The following is a 21051-nucleotide window of genomic DNA, read 5'->3' as shown; positions in this document are numbered from 1 at the left end:
TCCTATCCATGAAATGTCTTATCTATGAAATTTCCTAGCTATGAAATGTCCTGTCTATGAAATGTCCTATCTATGAAATGTCTTATCTATGAAATGTCCTAGCTATGAAATGTCCTGTCTATGAAATGTCCTCTCTATGAAATGTCCTATCTAAGAAATGTCCTATCTATGAAATGTCCTGTCTATGAAATGTCCTATCTATGAAATGTCCTATCTATGAAATGTCCTATCTATGAAATGTCTTATCTATGAAATGTCTTATCTATGAAATGTCCTGTCTATGAAATGTTCTATCTATGAAATGTCCTATCTATGAAATGTCTTAATTATGAAATGTCCAATCAATGAAATGACCCCAAACCGTAATTTCAAGTGAATCTGTATATTGCCAAGATCGTAACGTCTGATTCACAACGGTGCCCTTCAACCCTTTATTTGATCAATAATGTGGAATATATTGTCGACTCTTCTAGGTTTAAAAGTATTTAATAAAAAATAAAAGGGGTATTGACTAAAACCTAAGAACTTCGTGAAACTGCACTGCAATTGGTGGAAGTTCTGGTCACTTTTTTGGTATAACTTTAACATAATTTTATATCAATTTCTCGAGACAAGAACATCAGACAGAACCGGCCCTTATAGGCCTCGATCAACTCCTTCCTGAAGTTAATAGGTTCCAGCATAAACCCCGGCCTTCCATTTTCCTTTTACAGTCCCTGTAAGTCATTATTGGGGAAACCACAATTGAAAATAATCAGTTTTAAAAAATTTTCAAGTTGATATCTAATTCATAATTGATCAGACAAAGATTTCGGTACCAATGTGAATCGGACATTGCCACCTTTGCATGGAGGGTCACTTGAAATCAGTCCCTTTAATGATGATTTATGTCTTAATTTTGATTAATGTGGGAGACTTATCTTCAGTGCAAACTTTCTAGATTTTATACGCAAATAGAAGCGGTACCCGCCATGGACAAAGTTTCTAAATTTTTGTTTGCTACGGATTTTGGGCATTAAAATTTTCAATCTTTTGTCCAAAATCTATACGATAATACCGTTTTTACTCCTTGTACAAATCTATAAGATAATACCGTTTTTACTCCCTGTACAAATCGAAATTGTAGTTTCATCTGTTCTAGACAAAAAGCCCAAAAGTTAAAACTTTTTTTTGTGATTTGTTAATCTTGGAATCAAGCATTGATCTTCATGTCTGCTGCAGAGATCAAGCATTGATCTTCATGTCTGCTGCAGAGATCAAGCATTGATCTTCATGTTTTCTGCAGAGATCAAGCATTGATCTTCATGTCTCCTGCAGAGATCAAGCATTGATCTTCATGTCTGCTGCAGAGATCAAGCAGTTATCTTCATTTCTGCTGCAGAGATCAAGCATTGATCTTCATGTCTCCTGCAGAGATCAAGCATTGATCTTCATGTCTCCTGCAGAGATCAAGCAGTGAGCTTCATGTCTCCTGCAGAGATCAAGCATTGATCTTCATGTCTCCTGCAGAGATCAAGCAGTGAGCCTGCAGAGATCAAGCATTGATCTTCATGTCTCCTGCAGAGATCAAGCATTGATCTTCATGTCTGCTGATTAAGCATATATTAAGATTAAATAAACTTTTTACATAATATCCATTTCTTAAATAAATTGCGAGAAAATAAGGGGTACATAAAGAGAATCAGATATTTCCCCGCGCTTAACATTCATTTCACATTTGTTGTGAAAACTATAATTCTACAAAATTTAGATTTATGTGTTCATATAAATTGTAATTTTTCATAATTTGATGTAAAATTTAATGAAACCGTATGTTAATTTTCCTTTCAAAGCTGGTCAATTTCACGGTTGGTTGATTGATTGGTTGGTTGGTTGATTGATTGGTTTGTCTGTAAATAAACATCAGTTTATCTCCGGCAAGCAAAGGAGAATAAGGTGATTGTATTATCTTTGTTTACAAATAAGTATACTGTTGTCTATGCAGGAGTTTCTGGTGTATTTTCCTTCAGTTTCTGGTCTATCTTCCTTTCTTCCATAAGTATCTGCAGGTGTATCTTCCTTGAGTTTCTGGTGTATCTTCCTTTAATTTCTTGTGTATCTTCCTTCAGTTTCTGGCGTATCTTCCTTGAGATTCTGTTGTATCTTCCTTCAGTTTCTGGTGTATCTTCCTTTAGTTTCTGGTCTTCCTTGAGTTTCTGGTCTTCCATGAGTTTCTGGTGTATCTTCCTTAAGTTTCTGGTGTATCTTTCTTGAGTTTCTGGTGTATCTTCCTCGAGTTTCTGGTCTTCCATGAGTGTCTGCAGGTGTGTCTTCCTTGAGTTTCTGGTGTATCTTCCTTTAATTTCTTGTGTATCTTCCTTCAGTTTCTGGCGTATCTTCCTTGATATTCTGTTGTATCTTCCTTCAGTTTCTGGTTTATCTTCCTTTAGTTTCTGGTCTTCTTTGAGTTTCTGGTCTTCCATGAGTTCCTGGTGTATCTTCCTTGAGTTTCTGGTGTATCTTCCTTGAGTTTCTGATGTATCTTCCTTGAGTTTCTGATTTATCTTCCATGACCTTCTGTTGTATCTTCCTTGAGTTTCTGGTGTATCTTCCTTGAGTTTCCGGTGCATCTTCCTTGAGTTTCTGATTTATCTTCCTTCAGTTTCTGGTCTTCCTTGAGTTTCTGGCTTTTTACTTGATAATAAATGTTCGTAAAATTAATTCTTTTGCCAAGTTTTAAAAACACCTTTCAAAAATCATGAAAAAAATCTTTCGAAAAATTATTTTCAAAGCTTTATTTAAACCAACTTGCTAATAAATTATCGATATATTTAATGTTTTTTATTTCTTAAAATATCATTGTTATTAAGATGAAAAGATTGATAATTGTTTGTTTGCTGGTTTCTGCTCTGAGCACAGTAGAGGGCAACAACAATCAAACATTGATTAGAACTCCGAAACAAGGTATTTTTTTTAACCAATAATATTTGAAGATTGCAGATTTTGCTTCATCTTGATCCTGTTTTCCTCTTTACTCTTTAAATTTTTGATTTCTCATAATTTTGGAAAATATAAGAAGGGAGTTGAATATTGTGGTTTTTGACATGAAAATGACGAAATCCTCTCATAAGATTTAAGGGGTTTAACAGTTAATTCGGTCTCTTTTCCAACAGTTTGTGACAATTTAACTCATTAAAGGGAGTGACCGGCTATGTAAGGTAGTTGAACTGAGTATGCAGTGTTGTGGTAAACTTCTTTCGGATTCATTTGAGACATATTTCACCTTTAAAGATCTGTAAATCTTCAGTTTTAGCGCAAATTCGACGTTCAAAACTTCTACTTTGAGGGTGGATACGTTTTCAGAATTAGTTTTTTTTTAATTATTAGATAACGACGACGAAAAATAAAGTAAAAATTATACAGTAATCTCATTAGTTGGTTATGAACTTATTTCTCAAAAGAAATTTGTCAATAAATCAATGCTAGAATCAATTATTTTGTTTTCATCATTATATTGAATTTCTTATTTTCTTTGAATTTATTGGCAGATTTCTACAATTCTTACATGTCGTCTTTTCAATAATAATTCCAGAAAATCCGCGAAAAATCTTTGAATAATGAGAAACCAGAATAATAAGAAAATAGAAACAAATAATTGAACAAGATTACTTATTTTCGATGATAAGATTAATTTTTATTTCTTAACCTGTTCCTAAACAACTAATTTGTTTACTGTAGAATTTTTTTCACATTTTATTTCGTCGTTATTTAATGATTTAAAAAAACTAATTCTGAATACGTATCCTCCCCCAAAGTAGGAGTTTTGAACGTCTAATTTGCGCTCACACTCAGGATTTACAGATCTTTAAAACGTTTAATATGTCTAAAATGAACCCTAAAGAAGTTTTCCACCACACTGCATACTTAGTTCAACTATCTTACATAGCCGGTCACTCCCTTTAAACAAAATTTGTTCGCCTTTCCTCTGTAATAATTTGTTTTTTTTGGATATGCATTTAAAATTGAAAAGTATAATTCAACGTGGGAATATTTTACTTATACCCCCCCCATTTCACCCTTAAAAATATGTGAAATATATAAAACAAAAATTCTGCTTTTCAGGCCTTTTTAGTATTGTAAACTTTCCCAATCTGCCCTGCAGGGGGTCGAAAAATAATCTGAATGGAACCTGTATCTCTAGCAGGTTAGTATTATTATTATTAGTAGTAGTATTATTAGCATTATTATTTATAACTAAAACAAATAATTATTATTATTATTAGTGTTATTTTATTATAAAGTGGTTTTCACTGTATGTTTGTGCAATATATAGTGACAACCAGAAAACTTGCCAATATGAAGACGACTTTTAGAATAAAGTAACAACTTTAAAAAGTCCTATGAGCATGAGACACAGCAGTGGTGCAGTTCAAAAAGATTAATTTTTAGCCTATGTTACCATGGGTAACATAGGCTAAAAATTTCAAAGTTTTTTTTTTCAAAAAACGAATTTTTTTGAAGTGTCAATTTTTTTCTTCAATTTTTTCATCTTTTTTCTCCATATATGTATATATTTACTATTTAGTGAATGCAGTGGATCCGGGGGTTCTATCCAGGGAACATGTGCTCAGGGATTCGGAGCTTGCTGTTTTTGTAAGTTAAAGGGATTCTTCATGTTTTTTAAAACGAATTGTCGTCGCCGATATGTACCCAATTTTTCCTAATATGCTAAAACTGTATTTTTTTTTCTCTCTTTTTCATTGGGAGGCAATAGGAATGCATTAAATATTCGGTATTAAATTCCCAAGGCTTCCCCAGACCTAGATGGGTCCTCAAGCATCTCGAGTGTAGCGAAGTCAATTTAATTCAATTTAGATATCTCCATTTAGCTAAATGAGAAGATATGTAAAATTTAACTCTGTTACATTGCAAGCCCAATCCTGAAACCAGGGTGCCATGTTAATATCAGGAAATCAATATCGTGTTATAATTTTGCTGAAAAATTTATAAAGTATTCTTTAATCTTCAATCGGATGAATAAATATTTTACTACGGGTTGCACACCCATGAGTGAGAAACGAATCTAAACATTTCAGATTTATATTGGAATTAATCCATGGCTCTAAAAGAATGTGCGTATAGTTGAATTTATTCTGAAATATAAAATACTTAAGTTTTCCGTGTTATATTTCCGTGTTATATTTCCGTGTTATATTTCTGAAGAATATCAAAACTTTCTAATATATAATTACAAATTAAACAATTTCATGCGTTGTGGTTGACTGAACAGAATATGAGAGACTAATAATTTAAACATGGAAGGGATACCTCTGCCCCCATGAGCCTCTCAGATTTGTCTTAGTACAGCACCGCGCCACTGCTACAGCATATATTTCATATTTCACGTAGATTGAACTCTTTTATGTTTTCAATTATTATTCCTCTAATTAAAATGCATACATAAACATAGATGGCTTATGTATGCAAAATCACCAAGAATTGTACAGTCCGCTAACTCATACTTCTAGGGGTCAAAGTGTACTTCAATGATAAGCGGGGTGGTTTGGTGTTTTGATGGATTTCATAATTATTAAACCAATCAGGAGTGAATTTATTTTGAGAATATCAAACTATTTCACTGAGCAATATATCATATTGACGAGAATTGAAGAAGGACATGAGAAGGACTAAACTAACTTAAATTTCTTTTTGCAGAACTTATGTACACCACAAGTACTCAATCTATATAATCAATATAATAGGAATATCTTTAAAACATCTCTGTACATTTATAAATTTCAAGATGAAAAATGTAGTCTTGCGCAATCTATCTTTATCTATGTTAAAATGATATTGAGAAAGACAAAAATGTTTAAAATTTCATATTTGTGTCCAAATAAGTTCTATTCTAATACTTGTACTAAAATCTTTACCGAAGGAGCTACAAGGTCACAAAGTTGCGTCAGTAATTTCGAAAAAATTTGACCTCCGCCTCCTGTCATAGTTTACAATGATTTCAAAGTTAAATAAATTGAAACCTTTTTAATTAAGAACAAAAAAATGGGAATTGATTAATTCTATAAATGTAAAATTAGCGTTTGAGAGGAAAAACTCTTCAAAAAAAAGATTACAACAAAACAAACAAAAACCTTTAGTGTGCGTGAGAGGGCCGGAGTATCACTCGACCGCTTTGAACATATGGCACAACTTGATAAATAAGGAAAATTAATCATACACGTGCAGGTTTAGTGATTATATGGTTTACACGTTTTTGTGATTCTCAATTCTCACTCTTAATCATTAGATTTTCTAAATACAATGTGTCCGATAAAACATGTAACACACAGTGATCCAAAAGTTTTCAGCTCTCACTCAAAAATCTTTGAGTTCAATTCCATAAAAAATACTAAAGTTAAAAACAACTGCTTTAAAAATTCTAAAATGTTCTTGTCTCAGGCTATAAAAAAGATGAAATAAGAAAGTGAGGAAAGGTGTTACGACACTTCAAAGACGACTTAATGTTGAAAATTGATACAACTTTTCATAGCAGTCTGGATATATGTGAACAGATTGTCAATTTTATCATTGGCATTTTCTCTCCTCATCTTACTGTCGTAGACCTCAGATATTTCCAACTGTATTACACATTAAGGTTGCAAAGAAACAGGGATTAGTAAATTTGAGTTTGTGGCAAATACTACTTTCCTTTACCTGCATTGTGCGGCTACTTTAATGAAAAATAATCGGTTTGATGGATCTGAGAAAGGACATAATGAAAAATATCAGAATAAGTTCAGATTTCAATGTATTAAAGTAAAACCATGAAATTGTCGATTTTTTACAGAAATCATTCTTAATATAATATAGAAAGCACGAAAAGAAGATTTTGAAAGATACAATATGGAAACGACGAAAGGATGCAAATACATTCATACAGTAACACCAAACATGACAGTAGCAAGACGAATTGAGGTTGTCTTTGGCCTTTGAAATAATTTGCGACATTTTATTCGTAAACCAAATTTTAGAAGTGAAATTGGAGAATTAATTGTCATATTTCAGTTCAGGCATTTCCAAAATGTGGTTGCCTTATTTACCGCAGATATAAAGAATATTGTTCATATTTCGACAATTTTTGTTTTATTTCATAAAATTGATATCTGAACGAAATTCTCAATACCTGCGGCAATATTAAAAGAACAGGATAGGCAACCACATTTTGAAAATCCCAGGAAAAGGATCATTTTGTTGCTTTTCAAGAATCATACATGTAAAAGAAGGTTTAGGACTGAATGTTCCAAATAAACTCAATGATCAAAGACGAATTTCAAAAAAGATTACTAACGACATCGTAATACAGGGACCATCGGCGTAATATCCATGTGATTTAAATTTATAGAGTTGCATGTAGGATTCACAACGGAACCATTTTGTTTGTTTGTTTATTTTAAACCTTGAATAATGTTTAGATTCTATGAATACATGTGGAGGAACTGTGACACACAATCAGACTTATCTTCAGAACCCAGGATATCCATCTTCATACTCGATTAGGTGGGTCAACAGCACTCTGTACTGTACTTTACTGTACTGTACTGCACTGTACTGTACTTTACTGTACTGTACTGTACTGTACTGTACTGTACTGTACTGTACTGTACTCTTCTGTACTGTACTGTACTGTACCGTCTACTATTGAAAAGCCATTAACCAGTAATGTCTCGCCAAGCAACACTACTTGATCTTGATATTCACTTTGTTAACTTTTAAAATGATAAGTGCTTGCTAAGTGTTCTGACTACGGAATAATATAATTATTATTAATATTAATATAATTCTTCGAAGGAAAAAAATTGTCTGATCTCGGAATTCACCAAAAGTTTGAAAATACTTCCTTTCAAAACTGAAACTAGAGAATCAATTCCTTGGCAGTTTTAGAATATTCAATCCTGGGCTACAAAAATTAGTAGGGTTGAATTAAGGTTGAAAGTCCAAATTCTTATTTTTAAGTTACTTTCAATCACCCCTTCGAATCACTTAACATTTTCTTTGAGCTTTCATGTCGAATTTAGATTCGAAAATTGTTTTAAACATTGGACAAATGAACCACGTAAAACATTTTGAAAAAACGTAGTTTTTGCTGATATTTTTCCACAACCAATTAATTATCAATAAGTTAAACACAGGGCGGTGGACCGCTATAAATATGATAATATAAAACCTAAAAAAATTGCGCAATTGGACTAGAACGCTATGGAGACATTTAAAAATAAAAACATCATAGTTGTAAAAAATGATATTTTACCAAGGAAATCATCTGAAATAAACTCCCAAGAAAACGTTTTAAAGGAACTGGTTAAGGAGTTGAGTCTTAGCCACAAACTCAAATGTTCTAATTCCTATATCTTTGCAACCTGATGGTATTTCAACCTTACATTATTAGATCATCAGGATTCATAGTTTGATATCTAAGGTCTATGACATTGGGTCGCAATGATACAGCGATTAAAAAATCCGAGTTTGTGGCAAATACTCAATCCCTTTCCACTTCATTTTTGCAACCTGATGCCATGGATCCATTGATAGAAAGTTAGAATTATAAAAAATTATATACCATCAGGTTCTGCGCGAAGATAAGAATAATTCCTGATTAACGTGAATGTTTGTATTTTAGTGCGGCTACAACCTGTACCTACAAATTCTACCGCACTTCCAGCGATGTATGCCAGGTGCAGCAGACTTTTTTTGATCATTTTTTAACGTTTTTTGTTAATGGTTTTGTCATTTTTTTCCTCTACCTGTTAGAGTTTAGCTTAATATAAAAGTTAGTGACGAATTTTTAAATATTTGGGGTTGGGATTTCCAAAATGTAGACTGCTTTGGTTGTTTCTTCAAAAATGAATGGAAAAAATTGGAATTACTATTTAGCATATAGATACAGTTATATAGATATGGTTACCAGAAAACAGTAGATTTTCATTATCTATAAATACCTTACAAAAATGTTTAAATTATTTTTTTATCACTTCAATTTTTTTAAATAATCATCTCGCATTTTTATTGTTCTAGTGTTCATATCAAAATATCATGTTGTAAAAATATGTTTTAGATTCGGCTGGATTTTGATGCATTTGATCTTGGGCCCCCCATAGATGGTAACCAAAAAGTAAGCAGATAATTATAGTATTGTATTGTAGTGTATTGTATTGTATTGTATTGTATTGTGTTGTATTGTATTTTATTGTATTGTATTGTATTTCCCCAGGCTGAAATTCCATATTCTATAAATGATTGAAATAAAGAATTGTAAATGGTTAGTTTAATATTACTAGGAAGAATATTCTTTACACTTGACAAAGTATTGTATTGTATTGTATTGTATTGTAATGTATTGTATTGTATAGCATTAAATCTGTATATGTGATTTATAAGATGTACATATCAAACCTGTATAGTGTATATTGAAGAAAGTGTGCGAACTGCTAAAAGATGACAAATTATCAAAATTGTTTTTAGAGATGCTCAGGAAATACTGATCTGGTAACTTTCACCCCTGCAGGTCAGAGCACCTTCAAATTATAAAATACTGGCTTGGGAACCCAGCATTGCCCAGGTTCTCATAGTTTCTCTCGCCGTTTACCCGCATTTGGGCTTAAATTACGATTTTAGCTATTTCGACCCACCCATTTTAGAAAACCTTGCTAGGAACAGTCTCGTTGTTCTCACGAGTTCCCCAATCAAACTATGAGGCAAATAGTTCATGGAGGGTTCCTAAGTTATGATCGGACAACCAAACATTGATTACTACTTGTTTTATTATCATTGCTTATACTTTAGAAATATAAATGATACTTGAAGTAAAATATTCTTAAATTATGTTTCTGATGATAATATATCTACAGTTTTTGCAAAAAATATTATTTAGATTAGTAAAGCAAAAAACATCAACAAAATAATTTAAACAGGAACTTAAACAATGTAGCAATGATGTAAACACCACAGAGATTAAATAATGAGCCCGAAGGCGCATTAAATGACATTTCCTTGCAGAGCTGATCCTCATGCAGGATGCAATGAAAATTGTTGCATACAAAAAGTCAAATTTTAAACAAAGAAGACCATTTTCTGAAAACATTAAATGTGATTACCATTCTGGATACAAAGGAGTTTTTGACACAAACTCAGATTTTCAAATGCCTATATCTATGCAACCTAGTGTCGTAGACTTTATATTTCAAACTATGAACTCTGTCAGATCAAATAATCTAAGTTTGAAATATCAAACGTTTACACCATCAGGTTTGCAAAGATATAGGGATAAAAAAATTTTGGATTGTGGCAAAGAATCAAATAGTTGTATGATACTTTGATGTTTTTTTCATTCAAATATTAAAATTTAAAATAGACTTTTTTCGATATTTTAACTTCAGAATTATTTAGGTGCTAAAACTGATGGGTTTGCACTCTGTGGATACAATCCAGGATCTCACAGTAAGTTGAAACAAAACAAAAAGTTTGCAGATTTCATATAAATAATTTTCGTGGATTTTCAAAATTTAATAAAAATTGAATTTTGTTGGAGGCTTAGACAGTAAAAAAAATCAATTTAATTTCAAACAAATCATTCAAATATTACACCCTATGGTCATCGATTATCTTTCGCCACATTTGTATATAGTTGATTTTTCATAATATGTTTTAATTTTTATGATATGAGAGTTACTTTTACTTGTAAAAACATTTATTCCTGTTTCGAGGATTTTTGGTAATGAAGACGACATTGTCATATTTTCCAGGAATGTTCGAAAACAAGTTGCAGGCTAAATATAATTTAAAAAAATAAAATCTTGTAATATCTGAATGATTTGTTTGAAATGAAATAGATTTTTTACGGTCTAAGTCGTATGTTGCATCTTTCTGAATTTGTATGAACACTACGTTCTTCGGTATTAGTCGTTTTTAACAATTTTCTCCTTATATAACCGCAACAGATGGAAGTAAGATTAGAAGCGATCAAAAGCGCTTTTTTATCGCATTAAGCCTATACCCCTTTTCATTTTTCGCGAACACTCCCTTTAAAATGTAAACTTAATCCGATTTAACCTAAAATATGCATTTTTAAACTATGTACTTTTGGACCAAAATAAAATTTCTCAGACGGATAAAGCAGGTTAGGCCAAAGAATTTGAGTTTTTGCCACAAACTCTGATTTTCTAATCTCTATATTTTTGTAGACCTTTGATATTTCAAACTATTAATACTTATAGATAAAATAATCTAAGTTTGAAATATCAAAGGTTTGCACCATCAGGTTGCAAATATATTGGCATCAGAAGATTTGAGTTTGTGGCGAAAACTCAATTCCTTTCTTTATAAATAAACAGATAATTTCCTTCATGGTAGGAACAAAGTGACAAAATCTTCCAAATTATATATTTAGCCTTTCTTGAATATGGGATCATGTATAAACCACTAATCCTGTATATAAGTAACTTTCCTTTTTAATTTCCTTTTTTTGAATTGAGGGGAAATATTCCAACAACCTCTAACTTTGGAGGTTTTAAAATTTTTTCTTTTGAAACACTTAATTTTGTATAATATTACTCACTTACTTTATATTTAGTTTATATTGATATGGGCTCTCCTGCTGCCAACCCGAATTTTGCTACGATGACCATGGCTTTCAATGCCGCGACATATTCAGCTTATAAAAGGTTAGTCGAACAAAATATAATTAAAAAATCCTTTAAAAAAATTGTTTTGTCAAAAAATTTACAAATAATACAATTAAGAAAACATTACAATTTTCTATTTCTCTTTTTGAAATCATCTAAAAATATAATTAACAAATTTATTAATCTTTCTAGATACTGGAACATTATGGTTAGTGAGATAGACTGCAATACAATTTACAGTGCTCCGGTGGTAAGCATAAGAGGCTTAACAAGATGTTTAGGGGCAGTGCCCTCCCTCCCTCCTCCTAGAATGATAGTTATCTTAAACGTGCAAATTATTGTTTTTAACCCCTGTACGGTAAAAGAGGTCGATTTGAAAAGAATTTTCGAAATATTAATTGATTTAACCGGATTTGTCTGGAGCATAGAAGTCTCTTGAAAAATGTATGTATGCACAAATAATTGTGCACATTGTGAAGTATTATTCATATATTTTTCCAAATGCTATTTTTAAAAACATTTTTCCGTTTAAGAGGGAAGTCGTTGTAATTTAGGGTCCTCCTCCATTTCTAGAGGACCATACCTCATTCACATACGGCCGGTACCCTCCTTCATTTCTAGAGGACCATACCTCATTCACATACGGCCGGTACCCTCCTCCATTTATAGAGGACCATACCTCATTCACATACGGCCGGTACCCTCCTCCATTTATAGAGGACCATACCTCATTCACATACGGCCGGTACCCTCCTTCATTTCTAGAGGACCATACCTCATTCACATACGGCCGGTACCCTCCTTCATTTATAGAGGACCATACCTCATTCACATACGGCCGGTACCCTCCTTCTTTCAAGAGAATGTAAAGGTTATTTCAAGTTACACGCACCTCTGCCCTTTTAGTAAAAGTATATTCAGCCTATATGAAGCATAAAGTCTGACCGCGTCAACCTTGTTGCACCGGCTAGTCCTGTCCATAGAGATAGGTACAGAACAAACTGGGACCGGAAAGGTTGACCCGGCTCGGAAATTCAAATATACTACGGCTGCCCGAGGCTAGTAGCTCCATAGAGAGAGTAGCATGTCCTGTTTACAACGGTACCCTTAAACATCTGATTAAGTATGATCTAGACATCCGCGTTTACTTTTTAAAATTTGTATATTTTCGTTTATTAGCAAAAGTGACTCGCGCATTTCTTGATTCAGAAACAATGGAGGAAATGTCAGAGTTAAACGCTTTTTAAGCTGGAAAACCGGCATTTTTTCTACATTATTGATCAGATTAAGGTGTCAAGGGTACCGTTGTGAATTGGGCATGTCCATCTTTTAAAATGAATGGTCACTTATGAATTAAGACTTATGTATTTTAAATGTTTATCTGATGATACAGTAATGCGGAGAATTCTGTTATTCTTTCTTGAAATGTCAAGAAAAAATCAATCTCAACAAAATAATGATTATGAAAATAATTTTATGCACTTTTGATCAGACAAAATGGTATATTTGTTACTCTATAAATGGAGATTTACTTGAAATTACGCCTACAGTCCCTTTAATATATGGTAATCTTCTTTAAACAGTCCCTTTAATATATAGCTAATCCTCTTTACACAGTCCCTTTAATATATAGCTAAAATCCTCTATAAACAGTCCCTTTAATATATAGTTAATCCTCTTTACACAATCCCTTTAAAATATAGTTAATCCTCTTTAAACAGTCCCTTTAATATATAGTTAATCCTCTTTACACAGTCCCTTTAATATATAGTTAATCCTGTTTACACAGTCCCCTTAATATATAGCGAATCCTGTTTAAACAGTCCCTTTAATATATAGCTAATCTTGTTTACACAGTCCCTTTAATATATAGCTAAAATCCTCTATAAACAGTCCCTTTAATATATAGTTAATCCTCTTTACACAGTCCCTTTAATATATAGCTAATCCTGTTTAAACAGTCCCTTTAATATATAGCTAATCTTCTTTACACATTTCCTTTAATATATAGCTAAAATCCTCTATAAACAGTCCCTTTATTCTATAGCTAATCCTCTTTAAACAGTGTTTTTAAATGATGGTAGAGGTTTAAAAAGACTGTAAATATTCATATTGCATATATTTATTAGTTACAATATTATGCCAAAATATTCTGCTATAGATCAGGATTAGGATATTTAGCGATTATTTTTTTCTTGTTTTCAACAGTGAATGTACAGCAGTAAAGTTAATTATGGAAAAAAACCAAAAAAAATATTTTCTTCCAGTTGAAATTTATTCAAGGTATTATATATGTTTGCAACATGTGTATTTTTAGGTACCTTTTGCTTTATTTTTGTGTTTCTATGACATGGTTTTGATAATCTATTTCAGCAAAGCTAATGATGGGAATAAAAGGAAAAAAGGAAAACATTCAATTTAAAAAATAATTACATGCAAAGCTCTACATAAAACAGTTGTCCGTTTTCATTGACATTTTAATAAACCTCTACTCCCCCCCCTTTAAAAAACACAGTGTTTATTATTATCCTGAAACATTTAATTTTGTATGTTCTTGTTATATTTCATAAATAAATAATTTTTTACTTCTACTTTTCTAGGGCTGCGGACAATACTATTTTGGAAATGGTGGATCCGGAGTTATACAATCATTCAATTATGATAATCCAGTCTCGGACTGGCAGTCCAAGCTCACAGGTTAATACAGGGTTACCCACAAAGTATGAGACTGTAAAGATGACTAAATAGGAATTCATATTCATACTAGGGTCAATTTAAATTCAAACTGAACCTACGATCCTTGTACCGGCCCTATAGTAACGCACGGCATGTACCGACCCTATAGTAAGGCGCGGCATGTACCGACCCTATAGTAACACGCGGCATGTACCGGCCCTATAGTGACGCGCGGCATGTACCGACCCTATAGTAACAAGCGGCATGTACCGGCCCTATAGTGACACGTGGCATGTTCCAGCCTGACCTTATTGTATGTAGACCTGGTTTCAACTTTGATGGCGCGTTCAGACTTTTTACAGTACACGGCCTATCATAGGCTTATTTGATCTATACCACTAACTTAGTTTAGTGTGCATTTTCTGTTACCTTATATATATATAATTCTCTGCATTTGTAAACTTGTTTCTTTCTTTTCCCAATCAATAAAAAGGTTATAATAAAACTATGTTCAAAAGACCTAATTCGACCTTGGAAACGTGCTATTTTTAAAATGTTTCAGGTTGTCTTTACAGTTTAATTCTTTGCGCAGGATGTCTCTAATAAACAATATATTGAAGTCAGAGCCTCAACTGAAAACCGATTTTTTGTAGAATTAACCACATCTGAGAAAAATGTCCGTCCGATCTAATGATACAAACAAAACCTTTTATCATGATCATGTTATGGACAATTAGAATTATTTGGCGTCTAATTTTTTTTATCTAAAAGAAAAGCTGTAGTTAAAACCATTATTTTTAATATCTGAACACAACATTTAAAATTTAAAAATATTTTTTTTTTCTGAATCACTTATACTTTTAAATGTTTGATTTTCTTCTTTATAGAAACAATCTATCTTTATTAAATAACTATTGAAGAAAAAATATAAATTTCAATAACTTTTTTAGGCTTTCATACAATTTGCATACGTCGAGAGAAGGATATGTGTACGATAGGTTATGCACCTCCTGACGTTGATAAAGAAGAATATGGGTAATGCGCAGTTTTTTAAAATATATTTAAAAAATGATGAAAACATGATAAAATGTCCTAACATTTCGTTCGTTACATCGAACTACAAAAATGTATTTTGAAATCCTAAAGAAAAAGTTTGCAATTACGAACAGGAAATTTGTACTTTAGAAATGCGAAATTTGATTAAGTTTGATATTTCAAATACATTGTTAGGATTTCTTTTAACCATAGATCAATAACATCACAAATAGAACACAGATGTCGTCTTTTCAAGATTTCGGGGTTTTTCGTTCACAATAACCCTGAGGCAGAAGCAAAAATGAGTAACGCGCATGCTGCGTTGATTTACAATACAGGGAGAGAGCCCACATGCGCGTAACTCCTCTAGGCCTCTGCCTCAGGGTTACTGTGAACGAAAACTCTTGAAAAGAGGACATCTAGTGTACTATCTGTGTTGTTATTCATCTATGCTATTAACAATACTAAAGTTTAAAATTTCCTGATCATCGAGATATCTTTGAATATCATAATTTTTTAATATAAAGGGTATCCTAATAAATTCATGGAAACTAAATGTCTTGTAAAGAATTAACATTGTATATTACCTAATTTCAATTGGTTTAAATTAAGCTATCTCCACTATTGAGTACATTTATTTTAAACAGCTAAGAGGAACAACGTGTGTTTGTATATGAGAATACAATAATACAAGTTACCACATGCAATAAAAACATAAACAAACAAATTCTTAACTGTAATAGACGAAATGTCTACAGATCATTTACAAAGACGCCATCATAATTCTCACTGAATTCTCATGTTTTTTGGAACAACCTATATTTGGAAAAGGAACAATTTCACAAAAGCAAAGTAGATACAATAAAATAACAAAAAGTTCATTGAAAAAGCTCTGTTGTTTTCAATAATTTTTTTTTACTTTGAGAATTTTTCATTTTTAAAATCGGATAATAAAGAATTCTAGAAAATTTAATTTTAGGTTTGCTTTAAGCGGGTCCCCGACAGCTCCTTCCCAAAATACTTTGTAAGTAACATATTTTATTTTAGAAATTATTTCAAATTAAGCCTAAAAATCTATTTATGTGTATCCCCAAAGCCACCCGCTTTAATGCATTTAAAAATCTAAATTGTAACAAACAATTAGATATGATCGAATGGAAAAACCGTAACCTGCTTTCCTTGTGTTAAAGTCTTTCCGACTAAGCAGAAATTTAAGGAAACCCATAACTGCACAGCTTATGCAAAATGGGGAGTTGAAAGCCTTTCAGCCCATCAGGCGGAATCTTCCTGCACAGTAGTCCAGTCCTCACAGCCAGCAGAGTAAAAAACCGGCATCATTCTGCATGGCTTGTATACCTATCAGGGGTTATACTTCTGTGCTCCTTCTTTCAGCTGAAATGTTGATGAAATGAAAAGCTGAAGATGAAGTTCTTGTTTATTGTTAATTCCTAAATATCCCTTGCTACTTAGTCATGAGCAACTCTACGCAGCGCTCTTCCGAGCTGTGGAACTGAGAGCTACTATGAGCAGCACTACAAGGCTCATTTATTGATTAGATCTGGGCAAAGTTCCGTTGAAAAATGATGGTTTTAGAAAACGGCAAAAACGTTTAATTTTTAAATTGTTAACGAAACGGATTAGCCGTTTTTGATAGAAAATATTAATGGTTTAAACAAAAACGAAACCGATGGCAACTTTCGTTCTTTTTTTGGGCTAAAATTGTATGAAACTTGCAACAACAAAAAATTGAATTAAGTATTATTTGTATTTAAATGTCGTCTTCAGTCTCCCCCATTTATATGATAGAACTTTAAAGACTTTGTGCAATTTTGTGACGGCTAGTGCGGTAATCCAATCTGATAAACTGTTAACGATTTCTAGTTTTGGAAAACCGTTAAAACTACAAACAACCGTTAACGACTTGCATGCCTTTAAAGATTTGTCAAATCGTTAACTAAAATGTTTTTTTTACTTCACGCTTTTTCTGAACAGCTAATGCCATAAATTGCAAAAAACCGTTAACGGCAGAATATTTACATTATTAATAAAATTGTGATTGTTATCTAACGGTAGCTTTAAAACACGGAAAATACCGTTAATGAAACGAACGTTCTGTTTTTACCGTTAAAACTAATGGCTACCTGAAATTTTTCTTTTTTAATGGTTGGAACTAACCGTTAACGAAAGGGATAGAAAAAGTTGGATTGTGCCCAGTAAACCTGTCTTGTAAAACCCATATCAAGATGTTAGAAAAAAAAAAATTAAAAATTAACCTTCCCTCATGATCTTTGTGTTTCCAAAAATCTTTCTCTATGACTGAGCTCTTTTTTCTAATATTTGTGTTTTTAGGGGAAGAAACGGTTGTGGATATGACGGGGCAGACAATACTAACAATAATTATTGCCACACTCGATATGTTTATATTCCACAGGTGTCTTATAGACATATATCATTAATATATAAGAAATAAACAAAATTTTAAAAAATCATAATTTGACCTTAAAACTTTAAAAAAAAAGCTATTCAAAAGTTTGGAGACGTTCACAAAAATAAAATCATTAGTTTGAATTTTTTCTGATTTGTTTTTGTTACAACCTTTGTTGTGCAGGGAACTGTGAATCTGGGAAATGCTCCTTATGTAAATTCTGCCACCGCTAGTGTTACTACAGGATGTGACAGGTATAATATGTGTGCCTCTTTTCAACTAACAATTTGAAGCCGCCAGTACAGAGTAAACCTAAACAATTTGCGAATTCATGTTATGATGGATTCTTGCAAATTTTAAAATCAAATATTTTTCTACGCAAAATATTTTTTTTAATTTGAAGGACCAAAAACCTTGTCTTGGGTGAATTACCACAAAAAAATGTTGCTCAAAAGGAATTGAGTCTTTGCCGCAAACTCTAATTTTCTAATCTATATGTCTTTGCAACCTGACGGTTTAAACTTTTGATGTTCCAAAGATGAATTTATTTCAAAATCTGAGTTTGAAATTAAAAATTTGTTTTCGTGAAATTTCCCTAATATCCTTTCAGTAATTCGGCGGTATGAACAAAATATTAGGTTACGTAAGGACATATTATCAAAAATATAGTTTTCTAATTGGGCAATGATTGTTGAGTAAATATTCTGAAAGTTTCAAAGTTATTAACTTATTTCTAAATACGTCCCACGAAACATGACAGTTGATAAATAGTTTTGAATGTCGTCGTACATATACTGTGTTATGATATTAAAGGTTTTTTTTGCAGTTTATTTCATTAAGAAAATCTTTTGCTCAAATATATATTACTTTGAAATAAATTTTACTATAATATGACTCCCATGTCATATTTTTGATATTGTCTTTGGTATCAATCAACTTAACAAATTATGGAAGAAGACATTCTAAACTATATCACCAACTGTCATGTTTCGTGGAACACTCTGTACCTACAAAGGTAGAAGTAAAAAAGAATGAAGAAATACAGTCATTTACTGAAAAAGGAAAGTTGTCTTTTTAATATTTTTATTTAGAAGATTCCTCTGAAGATTTATTAGTTTCCATCAGTTCTGCCGGAAAACTTGTCTCTAAAAATACTGCAGTTTCAGTTGAACTATACTTTGCACTTCCTTTGATTTGAGAGCGTCATATGATTCATATCTTTTAATATTTGCTCAGAGGCCGAATTTAAAGAATTTGAGCCGCGGTTCAAATATAAGACGCGGTTCAAACATGGTTGGTTCCGCTTGAAATTGTATTCAGTGTTTCGAGAATAGAGCCTGCGCTCAATTTGAACCGGTTTTTTTGCGGTTGAGCGACGGGGTTTAAATTCTTTAAATTCGGCCTCAGTAAAATTTATAAATTTAAAATTTCACAATAAGGACTTTTTAAACATTAATAAGAAAATATTTTTGTCCTTGCATTTCTTAAATGTGGTCTGCCTTTTTTGTTATTTCAAAGTTATCGGAGATCTTTAAAAACTATAAAGTTAAAATTGTTTTTGCACGTTTTACAACCCCTCCCCCCCACCCCTTCTAAATTATTCCTTTGGTAAAAAAATATTTTGTTTAGGTTTTGTCATAAACGTCTCTGCAATAGTCCGACATTCTGTAAAGATGCCGACCATGATGTTATTTACAGTAAGTAAACTTTCCAAAATATATAACTTTTATCCTGATATGCGATAGTTTTCGTTATTTATTCTTATATTTTATATTTTTTGTAGAGAGCGATTTTTAAATGGGCCTTGAAAAATATAAAAGTAACTGCAAAACCCGGCGGGATTATTGCAATTAACCAGATCGTCAAAATCTATGAATAAAAAGAAAAAGGCGTATTTTAATAATTTAATTCTCCAGTTACATGGGAGTCAATTCCAAAATTAAGCTTTTGCCACAAACTAAAGTTTTATAGTCCTCATATATGTGCAACCTGGTGGGGTAATCCTTCAATATTTTAAACTTGGACTTTTTGGTCTAACAGAATTTATCGTTTGAAATATCAAAGGTTTAAGCCATCGGGTTTTATAATTATAAGGATTAGAAGATCAGAGTTTGTGGCAAAAATTCAATTCCTTAATTAGAATGAAACCTTCAGTATATACTATTTAAAAAATTAAGAAAAAAAAACATTTATAATTAATTTAATGTTTAGGTAAAGTTCGTCCCTTTAATATCAGGGTTGAGTTTCTCTTTCGAGCACTTCTAAATCGAGGAATTGAATTTAACATTTGAATCATGTATAGAGTGAGACACATTAAATTGTGGATAACAACGACTCTTGAAATATTTCAATTAACATGGAAGTAGACGTCGACCCGTTTATTTTTCAAAGCTAATTTTTTTTCAGCTGCTCGTTTAACGAATTGCTTTATAACAACATCAGATAGACATAATAATGCTTAGATGTCGTCTTTCTTTTATCGCAGTTAAATGCGTCTCATTTTGATAAACGTAATCAGTCGAATTTAAAGAATTTTATTGAACTGAAATCAATTTAAGAACAGAAAAGTAGTAAACATCTATTTCAAAAATGAATAAAAAAAGTAAAACTTGAAAAAATGTTTAAATGTTAATTTTGATTGAGATTAGGATATAAGCTCAACTACTTCCAGCTCCCTTGCAGCTAACAGATGGAGTCCGTCTAAGAAAGTCATGGGAAAAAAGTTGTTGGAAAAAAGTCTTTGAAATAAAAACACCAGAAATAAGATTCAAAATTTACTCAAGTCTTTTGAAAAATAATCATGGTAGAATCACACTAATTTTTAACAAATATTTTTTCCGCATACAAAACTAGGAATTGGAAATTAAATCTTCGGAATAATTTGAAGTAAACATTTTCTTGACCTTTTCCACAGGACTATTTTATTATTAGAAATGATGACTTTTATCCAAGTACCTCTTTGATTGTGACTTTATTGGCTGTTATGATATCGTATTCCCCGAGAATTGTAGAATATTTATATAATATTCAGTTGATTTTATGCATATTTTGAAATATATATGTTCACGTTAACTTTTTCTCATTACACCAGAGGTTTATACAAGAATTTGTCGGGGAGGACTACCCTTATTTCTTTCCAACACCAGTTTCAGCCTAATAAACCCTTGCGCTGGAATTCTGGATGAAAAATCGTCTTTTTCGCAGAGCACAGTTGTCTTTGAAAAGTAGACTAATACCAATTAGGGTTTCCAGAGAAAAAGG

The 21051-nt window shown here is 31.9% G+C and overlaps 1 protein-coding gene across 1 annotated transcript; it reads left to right on the top strand.

Moving 5' to 3' along the window:
- The first annotated feature begins 1773 nt into the window (after positions 1-1773).
- LOC111700493 (uncharacterized) lies at positions 1774-20852 on the top strand. Its single transcript, XM_023471424.1, has 19 exons — positions 1774-1935; positions 2850-2943; positions 4102-4183; positions 4565-4632; positions 7449-7533; positions 8654-8708; positions 9089-9145; positions 9496-9538; positions 10420-10470; positions 11603-11693; positions 11847-11904; positions 14255-14351; positions 15281-15365; positions 16345-16389; positions 17715-17796; positions 17974-18044; positions 19420-19487; positions 20002-20061; positions 20439-20852. Exons 2-19 carry the CDS (start codon positions 2850-2852, stop codon positions 20474-20476), a joined length of 1230 nt encoding a protein of 409 aa, XP_023327192.1. The 5' UTR covers positions 1774-1935; the 3' UTR covers positions 20477-20852.
- Positions 20853-21051: the final 199 nt, after the last annotated feature.

Source organism: Eurytemora carolleeae, unplaced genomic scaffold, assembly GCF_000591075.1.
Source record: "Eurytemora carolleeae unplaced genomic scaffold, Eaff_2.0 scaffold394, whole genome shotgun sequence".
NCBI lineage: Eukaryota > Metazoa > Arthropoda > Copepoda > Calanoida > Temoridae > Eurytemora > Eurytemora carolleeae.
The sequence above is the reverse complement of the archived record's forward strand: the minus strand, read 5'-3'. Positions and strand labels throughout refer to the sequence as shown.